At 44.0% G+C, this 18,060-nt stretch overlaps 2 protein-coding genes across 2 annotated transcripts; both read right to left on the bottom strand.

The window, feature by feature from the left end:
* Window positions 1–8,762: 8,762 nt before the first annotated feature.
* Window positions 8,763–17,519, bottom strand: LOC136459201 (subtilisin-like protease SBT3.9). Its single transcript, XM_066459083.1, has 11 exons — window positions 17,430–17,519; window positions 17,237–17,328; window positions 16,946–17,043; window positions 15,780–15,934; window position 13,844; window positions 10,367–10,989; window positions 10,217–10,287; window positions 9,892–10,128; window positions 9,675–9,792; window positions 9,420–9,591; window positions 8,763–9,340 (listed from the first exon to the last, which is right to left on the bottom strand). The coding sequence occupies exons 1-11, from the start codon at window positions 17,517–17,519 to the stop codon at window positions 8,799–8,801; spliced, it is 2,199 nt and encodes a 732-aa protein (XP_066315180.1). The 3' UTR covers window positions 8,763–8,798.
* On the bottom strand, window positions 11,918–13,676 carry LOC136457301 (uncharacterized). The gene is made up of 5 exons (XM_066457350.1): window positions 13,582–13,676; window positions 13,113–13,505; window positions 12,705–12,971; window positions 12,498–12,563; window positions 11,918–12,401 (listed from the first exon to the last, which is right to left on the bottom strand). Exons 1-5 carry the CDS (start codon window positions 13,674–13,676, stop codon window positions 11,918–11,920), a joined length of 1,305 nt encoding a protein of 434 aa, XP_066313447.1.
* Window positions 17,520–18,060: the final 541 nt, after the last annotated feature.

Here is an 18,060-nt window from a genome sequence, read left to right as displayed (position 1 = left end):
CTCCTCCAGGCGCCAGGAGAAGTTCAGGGAGAGGAAGAAGAAGAAGGATAAGCAATGGAAGAAAGGCGGACAAAAATACTCTGACAAGCAAGTCGCTAAGGCTACAAATGTTTTGTTATCTTCTCTTGGACAGTATGTTTCAGGTGGCTCGTCAGACTCCAGCGATTCAGATTCCGAGGATGAGACACCCAAGAAGAAGACAGACGGACTTTGCTTCATCACTGACGCCGGCATCAATGGTGGGATATGTACTATGGCCTTGGAGGGTGATGCATCAACCGACAGCAACGATGAAACTTCTGATGATGAGGTAGATACTTCTGCAGAACAAAGAATAGCTAATTTAACTAAAATTGTTCATAAGCAAAATAAAGTGTTGGCTAAACTTAAAACTGATTATGATAAAACTTGTGCTGAACTAGCTACTCTAAAAAATGCTGCATCTAATCCTGTTGAACCTGATGAATGTGAAGAATGCTTAATTCATATGATTTCGCTTTCTAAATTGCAAACCAAGTATTCTTCCATTGTTGATGATCGAGATAAACTTTATGCTGAACTAAATGAACTTCGTTCTCGATCGAATTTGCTTGGTACTTGTGTTTCTTGCCCGCTTCTGAAAGTTGACTTGGATAATGCTTTATGTCGGATAAAAAATTTTGAAGAACACACTTGTCCTGATTTGCCGGTTTGTTTAATTTGTCCAACTTTACGATCTGAATTAAATGTTGCTAAATCACATATTGTTGAGTTGGAAAAACACACTTGTCTGGTTCTTTCTTCATGCCTAACTTGTCCTAATTTTGTTGTTGAAAATAATGATTTAAGGGCCAAACTTGCTGATTTGGAAGAAGAAAATAAGCATTTGAGAACTATTCTTGGTTGGTGTTCTATTCATGAGCCTCAAATTGGTATGGCTATTGCTCAAATTAAACGGGGTGAGCGTTTTGGTCCCGGTTATGATTTGAAACATGTTTTTGGTGAAAAAAGTGGACCGCCTGTTGATGAGAAGAATCCACCTTTGGCTAAATATACTGGACCACCTCCTAGGAAGGGTTCAGGTGTCACCTCTGATGGGTTGCTGGTTGAGACATCTAGATCTGCTCCTAAAAAGCAGGTTTGGGTGCCTAAGCCAAAACACTTCAAGGGTGTACAAAATACTAAGCCAAATGGTTCTTCTTGTGATCATTTTGCTAAGCCTGTTTTTGTTGCTTCTAGTTCTAATGCTGAGGCTTCTTTCGCTCCTGCACGCAAGCTTTATCATTGTGATTTTTGCAGTCATGATGGTCATCTTTATGAGTTCTGTTATCGGAGGATGCGTGCTGAACGACGTGAGCAGTACCCCACACGTGGTACTCATGATCGTCGTGTTTTTAGATGTGAGCAGTACCCTGTACGTGGTACTCATGATCGTCCTGTTTTGAGACGTGAGCCATTTGTTCGCTCTTCTGGTTTTCGCTCACGTACTCATGCTCTTGCACAACATCGGGATGACAGACCACGTTTTCCCCCTCGTGGTTCTCATCGTTTTTTTGAGAGCTTTGATTTTGCTAACGCTTCTTTTGAGCAAGTGGCTCAGCACTGGTTTTCATTACATTATCCTAACCCCAGTGTTGAGTCATTAGCTCACCCTCGCTCTCGTTGTTGATTGCAGGTTGGAGGCGAGGAGGACATATGGATAATGGACTCCGGTTGTTCGCGCCACATGACCGGAGATGATAAATGGTTCTCCAGCCTCACCCCCACGAGCGTAAAGGAAAACATCACTTTTGGGGATAAAAGTCAAGGTAAGGTAATGGCGCATGGCTGCATCAAGGTAACAGATAAATACACGTTAAAGGACATCGCATTGGTAAAGAATTTGCATTATAATTTGCTGTCTGTTTCGCAACTTCTTGAGGATGATTTTGAGGTTCGTTTTAAGAAAGGAAATTCGCGTGTTCTTGATTCTGCTGGTAACCTTGTTTGCAAGATTTCTCCTTTTAGACAGATTTTTAAAGCCGATTTTTCTAAATCTTTTGGTGAAACTCGCTGTTTAGTTGCTCATGGTTCCCCCCTGATTTGGAAGTGGCATCGTCGGTTGGGCCACTTGAGCTTTGATTTGCTTTGTCGTTTGAGTTCATTGGATTTAATTGATGGTTTACCGAAACTCAAGTTTGAAAAGGATTTGATTTGTGCTCCCTGCAAACATGGAAAAATGGTTGCTGCTTCTCATGCACCTGTGACTCAGGTGATGACGAGACGACCGGGTGAACTGTTACATATGGACACTGTTGGTCCAGCCCGTGTTCGGTCTGCTGGTGGGAAGTGGTATGTGCTCGTCGTTGTGGACGATTTTTCTCGATATTCATGGGTGTTCTTTTTGGAATCTAAGGATGAGGCTTTCTCATATGTTCATGATCTTGTTCTAAAGCTGAAAAATGAGTTGTCAAATAATGCCGTTAGAGCAATTCGCAGTGACAACGGTACGGAATTTAAGAATTCTCGCATGAAGGCTTTTTGTTCAGAACAAGGTTTAGATCATCAGTTTTCCTCACCTTACGTTCCTCCCCAGAACGGTGTTGTTGAGCGTAAAAATCGTACGCTTGTTGAGATGGCTAGGACAATGCTTGATGAACATAAAACTCCTAGACGTTTTTGGGCTGAGGCTATCAACACCGCTTGCTATGTTGCTAATCGCATTTTTCTGAGAGCTTTTCTGGGAAAAACATCTTATGAGTTGAGATTTGGTCGACCTCCCAAAGTTTTCCACTTTCGAGTTTTTGGCTGCAAGTGTTTTATATTGAAAAAGGGAAATTTGGATAAATTTGAATCGCGTTCTTCCGATGGGTTATTTTTGGGGTATGCCTTGCAAGGGCGAGCGTACCGTGTGCTTAATCTTGATACTAACCGCATCGATGAGACATGTGAGGTCACCTTCGACGAGACAATGCCTTGTTTTTCTTCTGCTTTTGAGTGTGCAGGTGATGACGAGATCGGGCAGGATATTTTTGAGGATGAGAAAGAGGAAGATGGATGTGACGACGACGATGACGATGATGCCCAACCTGCGATGCAGGGGGAGCCTGGCGCCCAGCCTGAGCAGGCGCCCTCCACCACTTTGGAGGATGGACCATCGCCGACACGTACATCTACAGCAAAGCCTGCAGCTTCATCGACTGTTGATCATGTACCGGCTGCAGTTGAGGGGGAGGCGATTTCAGAACGTACAGCACCACGACACATTCAGAATCGTCATCCTACCAAGAACATAATAGGTAATTTGGATGAACACACGACAAGGAACAGAGGTATGAAAAATAAAAATTATTGTGTCTTTGCGCATATTGCCTTTGTTGCCTCTTTTGAACCCCGAGATGTTGGACATGCTTTATCTGATTCTAACTGGGTCAATGCCATGCATGAGGAGTTAGAAAATTTTGCACGGAATCAGGTTTGGGTTTTGGTTGATCCTCCTCCTTCTTGTAAACCAATTGGAACTAAATGGGTCTTTAAGAACAAACAAGGGGAAGATGGTCATGTTGTTAGAAATAAAGCTAGGCTGGTTGCTCAGGGCTTTTCTCAAAAAGAGGGTATTGATTATGGTGAAACTTTTGCTCCTGTTGCTCGTTTAGAAGCCATTCGTATTTTGCTTGCATTTGCTGCTTCACGTGGATATAAGCTTTATCAAATGGATGTGAAAAGTGTTTTTCTGAATGGTTTTATAGAAGAAGAAGTTTATGTTAAACAACCGCCTGGTTTTGAACATCCCAATTTTCCTGATCGTGTTTTTAAGTTGCAAAAGGCTTTATATGGTTTGAAGCAAGCACCTCATGCTTGGTATGCTAGATTGAAAACTTTTCTGCTTAAAAACGGGTTCAAAATGGGTTCAGTTGATAAAACTCTTTTTCTCCTCAGGCAAGGAAATGACACTTTAATAGTTCAGATTTATGTGGATGATATCATTTTCGGTGGTTCCTCTCATGCTCTTGTGAAAAAGTTTGCAGATGTGATGAGTAAAGAATTTGAGATGTCTATGATGGGCGAGCTGAATTTCTTTCTTGGCTTACAAATAAAACAAACTTCGGAAGGTACATTTGTGCATCAGGGAAAGTACACGAAGGATGTCCTGAAGAAGTTTGCGATGGATGATGCGAAGCCAATTTCTACGCCCATGCCGACTAGCGCTGCTTTGGATGCTGATGAGGACGGAGAGCCCATGGATCAGAAGGAATATCGAAGCATGATTGGGTCGCTGCTGTACTTGACTGCTACGAGGCCAGATATACACTTTGCTGTGTGTATGTGTGCTCGTTTTCAGGCGTCCCCCAGGACTTCTCACCGTCAGGCGGTGAAGCGCATAATGAGGTATCTTCGATTTACTCCTGCATTTGGCCTTTGGTACTCTGCTGCTTCAACTCTCAGTTTGTGTGGTTATTCGGATGCTGATTTTGCTGGGTGTCGTTTGGATAGAAAGTCTACATCGGGTACTTGCCAATTTTTGGGTTCTTCGCTTGTTTCTTGGTCCTCTAGAAAACAATCTAATGTTGCTCAATCTACTACAGAGGCTGAGTATGTTGCTGCTGCTAGTTGTTGTTCTCAGCTTTTATGGATGATAGCTACCCTTCGCGATTTTGGTTTGTCGTTTTCTCGTGTTCCTCTCTTGTGTGACAGCACTAGCGCTATAAGTGTTGCAAAGAATCCTGTGCTTCACTCTAAGACGAAACACATTGAGGTTCGTCATCATTTTCTGAGGGATCATGCTGAGAAGGGTGATATTAAGCTTAAATACATTGATACTAGTCAGCAACTTGCTGATATTCTGACTAAACCACTCGATCAAACCACGTTTGCACGTTTGCGTGGTGAGTTCGGGGTGTGTTACCCATTCTAGTATCATTATAAGTTGCTTCAGTTACATATGCCTTATACTTGTTTTGGCTAGTTTGCGATCGATGTTTTTGGAGAGGTTTGAATGCTTTGCTTGACCAATTTTTATTTTGAAAACAGCACAGATATATACTTAAAAAATTATGTTGAGCTATGCTTGCTTTTCTGGATCTAGTGACTTGTTGAATACTTGACATATATCTTGCTCATGGTTCGGTAGTCAGCTTCTTTTAATGGGTTTTCACTGCAAATGTAACTCACAATACAAGTTTTAACTCGGGAGTGCATAGTATGGTTGTGAGCAAAAACTCTGAATTCCCATATCTCTGCTATTTAGCTCATGATCTGCTTGCCTTACTGAAAATTTAAATATGGGCGCAACTCTATTTTTCCCATGTCCCTGCTGGTTCTCGCTCATAAACAAAATTAAACAAACTGGCTGGGCACAACTCTTGCTTCCCATATCCCTGCTTATCATGCTCACAAAAGTCAGAATTAAATATGACAAGTGAATGCATTTGTGGGCGTTGCAGTGAACTTTGACTGAAGCTGTGTATCTGTCGTGTGAGCTTGCTATATGTTTTGTCTTCAGCTTTGCACTGAGTTTGGAATGTGCATGTTTTTGCGTGGCACATTAGTTTTCAAACAGATTTCAGTTCTAAATTTTTATTGGTCATGGCATTGTATTGTTCCTTCTCTGGATAGCTAGTGTTGTTGGTTAGCTTTTATAAGTATTTGGCATATGTCTCCGAAGCTTCAACTTGTGCTTTCTCACATGCTTTTCTCTAAATTGGTTTCTTGCATTTTATCTTGATGGAGTGCTTTGTCAACAAGGGGGAGAGTGAGTAGCGCACAAATTCATTCTTGCAGGGGGAGTTCGTTCATTCTTGCAGGGGGAGTTTGAATTCGTTTTTGCTGAGACTTGGCATGCTTGTTTTGAGAGGTTGAGGGGGAGTTTTGCTGAAATTTGTAAGTTTTGCTGCTGAGATTGCTTTTGGGAGATTGATATGGCTTTTGATTCACTTTGGGGAGAGTGAATTTCTGTCTTGATTGTGTCGAGCCTAGCTTTTTCGCTAGCCCATGTCTTTGGGGATTAAGATCGTTTCTTTTTCTTTCTTTTTATTTTTCTTTTTCAGTACGAATAAATTTGTGTGGTGTGGTGTTGTCAATGCACTCATCAAGGGGGAGATTGAGATGCCAGTGGGCTAGCACCTTGGTGATGAGCGATTGACAACACGGTGTGCGTGTGACGTGTCTCTTGGCAGGTTGTGGTTGCAGGTGACAGGTGGAGACAAGGTACATGCGGCGACGAGTGAAGAACGAAGATAGGATGCCGCGTCGAAAAACCGCGGGGGCGGAGAAGGGCGGATCGAGGCTTGCGTTCGAGGGACAGGTGATCGTGCGGTGTATGTCTACTGTACCTGGCTACATGGCGGGAGGACGTCGAGGGAGGTTTCCGGATTATGCCACAAAATCCGGGGTTCGCTGGTTGAGCCACAAAGCCATGCATCGTACCGGGACGCTCGCGCGGCGTGCATTGGCCGAAGATGGAAATTCTGGCGATCGCGATACGATTTCGGATGGTCGTGCGGCGACATCGCGAGGATCACATCGCGGAGATGGAGGGATCGCGGACATCGCGGAATTTGCCATGGAGGACGTAATTGGAATTTACGCCCCTACGTTGGATTTATTTAGCGTAGGGGGTTATGTGAAAATAGGTCATGCCACCCTTTGGAGATATAAATATGTGGCACCTAGGGTTGAGTAGGGCGCGGAACGTTTTGGACTCTCGGCGAGTTACTATTCACACGTGAACAGTACCCGTGAACAGTACTCGTGCACCAGGGTTCCACGGTTCTGTTTTCCTCTCTCCGGTCTAGCCTAGGGTTTGAATTCTAGTGAGAGGTTTTTGTTGATCTCTCCGATTAAGAGAGGGAGGATGTTCGGGCGGAGGCTAGATGCACTTTTGTAAGTTCAATTACTCAATTTAATCTTTCATCTATAAGGATTGATCTTGTGCATCTCGATTGGTTCTCTACAATTCTCGTCAGCATCTGACATAGTCTGCTTGTTTTATTTTTATCTTAAGATCCGTAAGTCCGATTGACGTGATTCCAGTTGGGTTAGTTTCGTAATTTCATCTAGTTTAATCTGACAAATTTTTAGGTCGATCGGAGTTACGGATTTTCGTCCACATCAGGTTTACTAGGTACATAGAGTTCTGGCCAGATTTGAAAAACGTGATTTAATCAGGTTTTGTGTTTAGGGGAAGGGTTAGAAATTATTTTTGGCTTCCGCGACCATTCACCCCCCCCCCCCCCCCCCCCCCTCTGATCGCCCGTTTCGATCCTTCAAAAGGAAATATAGGCCATAGACGTTCTGCCAAATGAATTGGACTGCAATGTAAATAAATACTCCAGCATTCTTGATAGCGAAGCTCCCCTGATACGTTTGCCTCTGCCGACTCGGTCTACGTGCACTGGCCAAGTAGTTCGATTGTTAGCTGACAGCCTGACACTGAAACCGCGCGGATTGCCGACTTTGCAACGCGGTCCAAGCTTGGTTTTGCTCCGCCCACCGGTGCACATTGCTAGCCTGAAAGAAACGTTCTTTGTTTCATCAAAAAAAAAAGTAACGTTCTTTACGATAGAAATACTGATCCGGCAGCTATGGAAGCTCTACAAGCATTTCAGTTCTCTACAAGCTAAGATAAGGTCAAAGCCAAACCAAAGCCCACCATCGATCATCATAAATTCATTATGTCCGCAGACTCAGAAAGTAACGCACTCACCGAGGTGCGTCACCTCCCCTATCTCGCCGGCTTAGCTTCATGTTTCCGAGCTTTGGTTCCTAAAGCCATGGATCATGGATGATGGGTTCCATCTAGTAATTGGTTTGTGTCATCCGATCGTGTTGTTTCCCTCAGGGCAAGGCCAAGCAGAACTTGAGGCTTCTCTGCAGAATGCCTGTGCTTGTTTGTTCACATATGTAGTGTTGGCTCCAATCCATTGGTGGCTGCTGGGTTTGTTCTCCTGGCTGGTTGAAATATTCCTCAGGAAATTTCTCTAGCCTGCAGTGCGTTCCACGGTCATCCATATCCAGAGCAGGCTTGTTACTGTGTTTTTCTTGAGGGCAGCTTTATCAAGACCTGCAGCACAGTACCTTGCACCAACGTTTTTGGCGCGCACCCTTCCATTGTGGTAGTATTACTATTTCTTGGTATCCATGATCCTTGCAGCTTCTCTGCATCAATTATCTTAAGTACATCCAAAGGGTTATGCACTTGTGTTTGAAATGACTTGTTTTTGCCAAACAATTACATTTGTAATCGACTACCAGTATCATTTATCCAAGAAAACAAGCCTTCTCCATGATTACTACTCTGCCGATTGCCGAATGATTCTAGTAGTAAGCTAGTAGCTAGGTGGTTGATGGTTTTAGAGATTAAGGTTGCTACTGCTGATTTTGAGTACTGCCTCCACGTTGCAATTCTCTAATTGTGGGGAAAGGGGGGAAATCCAAAACATTTGTTTTGGTGGGACCAAATCATTAGGCTAAGCTGTTGCAATAGTACACAAATTACAAACTATATCCTCAATGAAAAGTGTGTTTGTCACAGAACATCTATACTTTCACGTAGTTATTAGAGTTGTATATTAAACACAAACTAGATTTAGCCCTTACAATAGTGAAGCTGTTTGGCTACATTTGATAAGAAAAACAACTACAAACCACAGTGGAAGTGGCATCTCTTATTTCCCTGTACTATTGCCAAGAACACAATTATATTTCCTTCAGAAAGGAAAATAACCCTATGATAGTGGAAGTTGCATCTCTTATTTCCCTGTACTATTGCCAAGCACACAATTATATTTCCTTCAGAAAGGAAAATAACCCTGTGATATTTCCTTCATGTTTATCTGTGTTTATGCAACATCTGCATAGGAATCATAAATCGTCATTCGGACTGCTATTGGAATCCGGACTGTCTTTTGGCCACTGTACCATGTGAGGCTGCCAAACGTGTAATCCCCTTGTAACCTCCAGAGAGGTGATAACTTCACTTGAAATGTGTTAACTTTGTTTGTGGCATTGAACGCAAGAACAGATGGCTTAATGTCTATCTTGACTCCGGCTGGGCTCTCTATTGCAGCGTGGTAAACTGCATCGGCCTCACCTACATTTGTGACTGTTCTTGACACTGTAATCGGCTGCCTCAAATCTGGAATGGAGATGGATGGTAGGTTCAGGTGATACCCAGGTAACATTGTTGCATTGCATCGTACGGATTTCTTGAAGCTGCACCCGAAGAACTTGTTGTAATCATTAGGATCAATGTCGTAAATGAGTCCAGGATCAGCTGCCCTATTTGGGTTTATGTGCCCGGCTCCGTAGTCAAATGGGTCAGCAATCTTCCTAGGAAATCCTTGTGCCAGTATTGGCATGTCACGTGCATCAGTTACAGATGCTTCAGCCATGCAAAAAATGTGTTAGATCAGACAAGCTTCACATGGATTAGAACTAGTGTTCTGAGTTCTGGTTGTTACCTGTTGTCATGATGGCTGATTTTAGTGCAGCCGGGGACCAATTTGGGTGCAATGCCTTCAGCAGCGCTACAATGCCTGACACGTGTGGTGTTGCCATAGATGTCCCTGAGCCAAATATGTATGCATCTTTCATGGCTGCTAAGATGCTAGCTCCTGGTGCTGCGATGTCAGGCTGTTAAGGAAGCAAGACTGCAGTGAGATGACAGGTAATATGGTTCAGTAGCTAGTGAAAGCTACGCTTTCTTGTCTATGTACCTTGATTACTTCAGGGTACTCGATGGATGGACCTCTTGAGGAAAAGCCTGCGATGGTTGGGGCCAGTGTCTCCTTACCAGTAATGGTGCGCGCTGGCTCGATCATAGCCACAGGAGAGCTGCTTAAACTAAAGAGTAAGATTTTACCAGTAAACAGGGTCTTGGCATTCCCAAATGTTAACTGATCAGGAAGGTGGAGATCGAAGAATGCAATTCACCTTGCATCCACCATGTATTTGCCGATTTGAAGGGCAGTGGTCAAGTCCACAAGAACACATGCAATGCCTCCACAATCACCTGTCGCATCGATGATATGCATGGTGTATTCAGCAAAGATGAGACCAGAGCCTCCGGCGTTCAGGACGTTTTCTAGTGCCACTGGGAAAGAATCGGCGGATGCGCAGAGCACAACTTGGCCTCTCACGTCCGTGCCGTTCAAAGAATCGGCGGTGCAGCTAACATGAAAGGAACAGAGCCTGGCCGATCACTTTCGGAAAATTCACACAAATTAAGCAGCGAAGAACAACAAGGGACTTATCGTACAGGCCTCCAAATGCAAGAGGTTTGAAGCTGCTTCCCGTTGAGTTCTTCCCATAGTAGTACAGGGATTGACCCTGCAAAATTAGCAGAGCTTGCTCAACATCAGCATAGGTATTAAGTCATGAATCGTGAGTTATCGGTTGTGTTTCGTACCACGATCTGTTGCTTGTTTCCCAGCGTTATCATGGTCGGGAACGAACGATCAATCTGGCTCGCCGCGACGGTGATGACCCAGGGAACAGTGTTCCGAACCACCTGCGACGCCGGCCCAAAGTTCCCCGCGGCGTACACGACGGCGATCCCCTTCTGAACGGCGTGCAGGGCACCAAAAGAGTTCTCCTCGCTGGTGAGGGAGAGTGACAGGACATCTACCCCGTCATGGATGGCGTCGTCGATGGCCGCGAGCAAGGTGGCTGTATTGGCCGCTCCAACCCCGCGGCCGCTGCCCCATACGGCCTTGTACACCGCGATGCGGGCCCTGGGCGCGCCGCCGCGCGCCGCGCCCGCTCCAAGGCCGTGGAAGCTAGCCGCGTCCATGACGGATCCCGCCGCGGTGGACGCCGTGTGCGTGCCGTGGCCGTTGGCGTCCCGAGGCGACAGGTAGTCGATCTTGAGTTCTTCCTCGGCCACGCCCGCGCTGTAGAAGCGCGCGCCGATGATCTTGCGGCTGCAGTTGTTGCTGCCCCAGCCCTCTCCGACCTGGCACACGCCTTTCCACCGTGACGGTACCGGCCCGTATCCTTCGTCGCTGAAGCTCCTTGACTCCGGGCAGATACCTGCAGCAAGTGCACCGTATACAGATAAGCCAGGATCATTGTGTTACTCCAGTATCAACAACCATTGGCGCCGGAAAGACATGCATGTCATGTGATGTGCCTGCGGTGATGCTACGCGTCTTACCTCCCACACGAGCACATCGTCGGACGCTTCCACAGGCCCACCATCTCGTTACTTTTCGTTTTTACCCACCCGCTCGCTCTGCCGCTCCTGCAGGCAGGGCCGTCTCAATAATTTTGAGGACCCTCGTGCAAGCAAGGCACAAACGGCCCGACAATCTAATGTTTTAATACGACGATTCAAATACTGAAATACATAGTACTACTAATAAAAGATAACTTGCAACATATATTTAGTTCAATAAAAAATGACATTACATCAAATCGAAGAAGCTAAAAGAGCTGTAAGATAACTATTATGGTTACCTCAAATGTAGTGTTTTAGTGCTTTTTAAAAAACCGCCTTCGGGCATTTCTTGATGCAAAATCTTCAATAACAATATCGAGATCAATTTTATCCAAAATATCCTTCTCAATGCTGCACATAGCCAAGCCATTTAATCTTTCTTGTAGCATAGTTGATCTCAAACAATTTTTCAATTAGCTTCAATTTAGAGAAGCTTCTTTCGGCTGATGCTACTGTCACAGGAACAGTTAAGAGAATCCGATATGCAATAGAGACATTTGGATAGCAATCTAAATCTTTAACAAAGTGAAGAATCTTAAGTGCTGGCATTAATTTATCTGGCAAAGTAACTTACAGCACTTTCAATTCAGAGAAAAAATCATCTAACTCAACATCAGACTTGTTGTCATGAGAAAATTTGTTTACAAAAGTGGTGCAACACTTTTGTAGATCAGTAGCATCCAAGGACTTCAGATTTTCCGAGTTGAACAAGAAACCAAATATTTCTTCAAATTTCTTTAGCTAATCAAATCGACTGGTCAATGAAACAATTGCATGATCAACAATAACTAGGAAGTACTCTTCTTTGAAGGAATCTATAGCTGAACGTTGTAATTCTTCGGTTTCATCATTTTGTTCATCAAAATGCTTCTTTCTTTTACCTTGACGTTTCGTAGGAAATGTTGGCTCTACATCCATACTAGATGCAATAGATTTTGCAGTCTCAATGCTAGCACTGAAGCCTGTGTCTCTGTAGTCCTGGAAATATGTTATGACCCCATCAATCTGTTTAAGAGTACCATCCAAGGACACAATCGGAGACTGCAACTTTTTGCTCACCATGTTGATAGTAGATAAAATATCATCCCAAATAACCATACCAACTAAAAATTCAAAATTCTCAAGTGCTGTTACCAATGATTGAGCATCACTCACTGCTTTTGGGTCATCGGAAGATGTTCTTTCCACCTCCTGCAGAGCTGATCTTATTTGAGGGGCTTGATACCTGATAGGTTGCACACTCTTTATTCGACTCTCCCAACGAGTATCAGACAAGGGCTTGACAGTGAACCTCTCAACATTATCAGTCAAAATTTTTCACCTTTTAGTAGAACGTGAAAACAATGCATATATCCGTTGTATGACACTAAAAAACGAAATAGCTTTTCTGCAAGATTTTGCCATATCACAAAGAGTAAGGTTCAGACTGTGACATGCACATGGCATATACAATGCTCTTAGATTAATTTCAAGCACACGTGTCTGCACACCTTGATGTTTTCCCTTCATATTGGAACCATTGTCATACCCTTGACCTCTCACATCATCAATGTTCAAATCAAGAGTCTGCAATGCATCCAACAATACATTAAAAAGCCCCAATCCTGATGTGTCATCAACCTTTAAGAACTCTAGAAAAAAATTCTCTACTCTTGGAATGGCACTTGACATATTAACACAACGCACAATTAGTGTCATTTGTTCTTCATGGCTCACATCTGGGGTACAATCCAAGATAACAGAGAAATACTTAGCATCTTTTATAATCTTTAAGATATGTGTTTTCACAGCATCAGCAAGAATAGCAATTAACTCATTCTGAATACTAGGGCCAAGATAATGATGATAAATCTCACTATTATGAATGCGCCTAATATGTTCTTGCATCACAGGATCAAATTCAGCAATCATTTCTACCGTGGCCAGGAAATTACCATTATTTGGTTGATAAAGTTTTGCATTTGATCCTCGAAAGGCTAGATTTTGTTTAGCAAGAAACTTCACAGCAGAAACTATTCTTACCAGCACTTGTCTCCAACGCTCCTTCTCTTTTGCAATTTCCCGCTGCATTTCATCATCAATTGTTTGATTTTTGCTTAATCTAATCTGAAGATCATTCCATGTATTCATGTTTGTCAAATGCTCCACACTGTTCTCATGTTGTTTTAGTTTCACACTCAAGTGCCTCCAATCCCTCACTCCTTCAGATGCAAAATTAGACTTGTTCTGATTTGATTTGAACAACTTGCAGCAAAAACAATAGACCTTGTCCACATGTTTAGAGTAAACCAGCCACTTCCTGTCAACAACTTCACCATTAGTTAACTTTCTAGAGTAATAAGCATATGAAAAAATGCCTATTACTAGGATCACTAGGGAATTCTAAATCCATTTCTCTCATAGACCCTTTCTCAATTAAGATATCCCTTTTGCTATTATCAATATTTTCCCATGTTCTAGGATCAAAGATAGTCGACAGTGAATCTTCTTGTTCATCCATGTTTACATTTTCTATATCATCCGAAGGCTGCAAATTTTCCTGTAAATTTTCCTCCTCAGTAGCACCTTCATTGGAATCTTGTGCAATTATTGGTTGATCATGTTCCTGCCTCTGATCTTGAATGACTCCGGCATTTCTTGAACTTGAAAAAAACTTATGTATAGCACCCTTTTGCGATTCTTTCGATTGCTCTTCTAGTTTTCTTTTTTTCCTTTTCTCATAACCAGACAAATGTTTTTTTGGTGGCATCTATCATTTACAAAAAAATATTTCAATTAGAATTTAGAAATTAGATCCCTACGACTGATAACTGAACTAGAACTACAAATTGGAAAATGCAATCACTTACTGCTAGGTGCTGGCCACAGAGTCACGGAGTCACGGCCGGAGTCCCTAGTGCCGAACTGACGAACTGAATTGAAAAAAAAAGTGATCAGGGACAGGGAGGCTAGAGGATGGAGATGGAGGCCAGACGCCCATACCCGAACGTGCTGATCCTGATCGTATATTAGTATGCTATTATAGTATTATCGTATACCTGCTGACGTAGTGACGTGAAGCCGTGAAGGACTGCAGCAGCAGCACAGCGGTACAGCACGGCCCTGGCGACGAGCGGACGAGGTCACCGTGCCCGCCGGCCGCCGCCCTCAATCCGCCGTGATTCCCGCGAAGAACGCCGTCGCCGTCAATGCAAAGGAAGTCGCGACTCTGATCGTAAATCGGAAGGGTCGCTCGCGAATAGGAAGGGTCGCCGTCATACGAAGCGATCGAGCGCACCAGCAAATGGACTCAGAAAGCCTGTATACCTGTAGTATAGAGGGGTATACTCATGGGCCCCCAATGCCATGGGCCCCCGACCGTCGCACCCCCTGCACGTACCTTTAAGACGGGCTTGCCTGCAGGCCCACCGCCTCGTTGCTTGCGCTTTTACCATGTCCCTTGCTCTGCTCGCGAGTTTATAAAAAAATCACTCATCCTTATTCATTCTGCTTCCTCCTCCCATGTCGCAGTGCCTTATGGCTGCCCCGTCCTGGATGTTGATGCGTACTCCCCTCGCTGCTGTCGCGTGCCCCATCTGCCGCCGTTCACTCGTGCTTCTCGCCCCCTTCCATCGCGCACCACACGCCCAGCCGACCCAAGCCCGATGCTGGTGGCGCTGGTGCTCGTACGCGCCGCTGGTGCTGGATGCTAGTGATGCTCGCGCGCCGCCACTCGCCGCCGGCTGCCACCCCGACAGCCGGAATTGACCGGCACAGGCGCTCCACCTCCCCTATGTTCCAAATATATGTTTCGTGTTTCAGACGTTTCAGAGGTATATTGCAGTTGTTTCATATGGATGTTGCAAAAGTAGATCGGGGATGTTGCACATGTTGCAAGTGTTTCAGAGACATGTTGCAAGAGTTTATTTAAAATGTTTCATCTGTTTTAGACGTATGTTACAAACGTTTCAGATGTATGTTGCAGTTGTTTCATATGGATGTTGCATATGTTTCACACATATGTTGCAACAGTATGTTCCAAAATGTTTCATTTGTTCCAGTCTTCCGTTGTAGCAAGTGTTATCATGTTACAAGTGTTATATCTGGATGTTGCATATGTTTTCACATATACCGGTACATCCCGATGTGCCTAAGAGAAATTTGTTTGCAGTACTACCTATGTCTATCTTTTGATCAAATTTATAGAGAAAATTCTAAACATTTAAACATGTTACATGATGAATCTAATAATATACTTAGTCATATTTCAAACAGAGAAAAGTCAACTTATACAAACTTTGATCAACAAATTATTCACATTATATACAAGTTTAGAATATGAAACTTGTACCAACGGATGTGATTAAAAGTGTTTCTTAGATTGTATTGATTCTTTAGCATGATAATATATAGTAAGAGAAAATAACAGTCAAAACTGATTTTGTTTGACTTTCTCATGACGTTTATCACTCCAGAAAGGAGGGAGTATTTGCTAACATAAACATTGGTAAAAAAAATTTAATAAATTAGGTTAAAACTTAGATAGTTTGACTTTGGATAAAACTAAAACGTAAGTAATTCTAGACGAAAATAGTAGTTTTGTACACTAATATTGATTACTAACCGGTGTCAATAACCCGATGATTACGTCCTCTCCATAGTTGCTTCTCTGGAGAAGCTCACTGGGTATTTGGTGGTTCAGACCAAGAAAGTCCCAGCTTCGAGTGGTCATCGTTGTGTAACTCCTGCTTGGTTCGATACTGATGACTTCTGTAAGCTCTGTTGGATATGGATTTGTTGAAACTGGCGGCTTCAGACAACGTGGGGGAGACAGAGACCCCCTGCCCGTCGGATGTCGCCCTTCGGCGGAGGCCCGGGTTAGGCACGACAGGAGGGAGTGTGGTGAGATGGCACGGAAAACTAGGGTTTCATTGATTCGTTCACCAACCAACCATTTACTGTTACAAGTGTTCCCTATTTATAAGGCTCAACTACCACATTCACAGAGTTTACATTGGTATCCCTCAACTGCTATAGTACATTCTTGGGATATTCCTCTACTCGCCTTCCGTCTCGGGGGTAATCTTGCCATGCCGCCGTCTGGTATTGGGCCCGCATGATCAACCGGCCCATCGGGCCTCAAGACTCGTCGATGGGCTTTAGGGCCTCCGCCGTGGGCTTCTGCTCTGTCCGGCCTCAGGATCCGACGATGAGGGCTTTAGGGCCTCCGCCGTGGGTTTCTGCTCTGTCCGGCCTCAGGATCCGACGATGAGCCTTTGGGCCTCCGCCTCTGGGAGTGCCAAAGGCGTGGGCCTCCGGCATCCCTGGATCGCCGATCTCCTGCTTGGGTCTCCGACCCGAGGGGCGGAGACCATGCTGGAGCACCTGCGCAATCCACGAGCGTCCTCGTCCGGTTACCTGCACATACCCAAACAATGTTGGCATTTAATTAGTCTCCTGTCGGGGCGGCCTCCGCCCCATCGGCCGGAGACGCCTTCGATCCAGCCGGGCGGAGACTGCGTCAGGGATGTCGCCCGCAACCTACAAGCTCAATCTGACCAACCGTTCTCTCTCCCGGTTTTGGAGGCGTGGGAGCACAACCTCCGTTTTGGTAATCAGGTCGGAGACGCCTTCGTAACCTGCTGACTGCGCAGGTCTCCGCCACTCGCGGTGGCCATGTTACAACAGGATTAGCGAAGGCAGAAAGGCGCGGTTAGTTTGCTGATATCCCTAGTCTCTACAGGCTACAACTGCTGCAAAGTCTTGAGCCTACAGACGGAAACACCTGACCTGCAAGCTGCTTAGCTTGGTCCTCAGTAAGCATTGCTGCGAAGCCTGAGAAGCCATGCTTGTAGTTGTGGATGATGGAGTCCAAAGTCTCTTCCTTGCTGAAAGTTCAGGAGTTCCACGGATATACAACATACTCGATCTCTTAGCAAGTAAACATCACCTAATAACTATGCAAATCTATGATAGTAAATAATGGAGAACTAGATATAGTTCATCGATCAGGGTTGATAAAAATCAGCAAGTAAAAGGAAATTCATGATCCATAGGGGTCAAATAGGAACTAGAAAGTACCTTCCAAGAACAGTCGTGAGCATATCATGGTGCGAAGCGATTACATCGTTCGGGTGCCCATGTTTCACATCGCCTAGATAGACAATATAAAGCTACAAACACATAGATCAGTAGAATTTTGGATTTAAGAAGCCTTATTTAAGCTATACCATACGATAGCAGTGATGGCTGAACTATTAGCAAGCGTGCCTACCTTGCGAGATCGTCCATTTACTCTCGATAAAAGCACGCAAAAGCAAAGTAGTAGCGCCAGATGGGCACGCGTGGAAGAACAGAGTGCCATGTTTTTTGCCAATATATGTCTCGTTGCACATTATTGAAGTTAATGAGCTGGCATTTATAGACGTGAATGATGTTTTCTATTCTCTTGGCCAGCGACTCAGCGTGTGGGAAGAGTCCGTAACCACTCTCAATCTCATTATCCACAATACGTAGGCATGCCCCATCTCTAAATAAATCAAAAAGTTGTTATAAGTTTGACTAACTTCAGAACACCAATATTTATAACAAAGATTAATATAATTAGATACATGAAACAAAGTTTTCATAGTGCACTTATTTTCCATATGGATATAGATATTATTTCCTAGAAAATTAGTCAAACTTTTTTTAAAAAAATAACATAGGTAGCTCTAGAAGTTGATTTATTTGGGACCGATGGAGTACCACTTTTCCTTTGATTTTTTTTTAACTTCCAATATTGTTTTGAGGGGTATCTCACTTTCAGTCGCTGACACACTGACACATCCACAAGTGAACGTATCAAAAACCGAAGCACCGATCACTCCCTAGAAAGTTATACTAGTGCATCCCAGCAGGTTTTG

This window comes from Miscanthus floridulus, chromosome 6 (genome assembly GCF_019320115.1).
Source record: "Miscanthus floridulus cultivar M001 chromosome 6, ASM1932011v1, whole genome shotgun sequence".
NCBI classification, from domain to species: domain Eukaryota; kingdom Viridiplantae; phylum Streptophyta; class Magnoliopsida; order Poales; family Poaceae; genus Miscanthus; species Miscanthus floridulus.
The sequence above is the reverse complement of the archived record's forward strand: the minus strand, read 5'-3'. Positions and strand labels throughout refer to the sequence as shown.

Bases quoted from the DNA above. Each gene is read 5' to 3' on its own strand.
- LOC136457301 (XM_066457350.1), bottom strand. From the start codon at position 13,676: ATGGATGAACAAGAAGATTCACTGTCGACTATCTTTGATCCTAGAACA. The intron at 12,972-13,112 runs TGGTAATTTCCT...TGCTATTCTTGC, and splicing joins AAACTTTATCAACCAAATAA to TGATGCTGTGAAAACACATA. The intron at 12,402-12,497 runs GTGAAAAATTTT...GCAACCTATCAG, and splicing joins TTTTCACGTTCTACTAAAAG to GTATCAAGCCCCTCAAATAA.
- LOC136459201 (XM_066459083.1), bottom strand. From the start codon at position 17,519: ATGGCACTCTGTTCTTCCACGCGTGCCCATCTGGCGCTACTACTTTGC. The intron at 15,935-16,945 runs GTCAGGTGTTTC...CATATCCAACAG, and splicing joins CCAAGCTAAGCAGCTTGCAG to AGCTTACAGAAGTCATCAGT. The intron at 9,341-9,419 runs GTAACAACCAGA...GCATGGCTGAAG, and splicing joins ATCAGCCATCATGACAACAG to CATCTGTAACTGATGCACGT.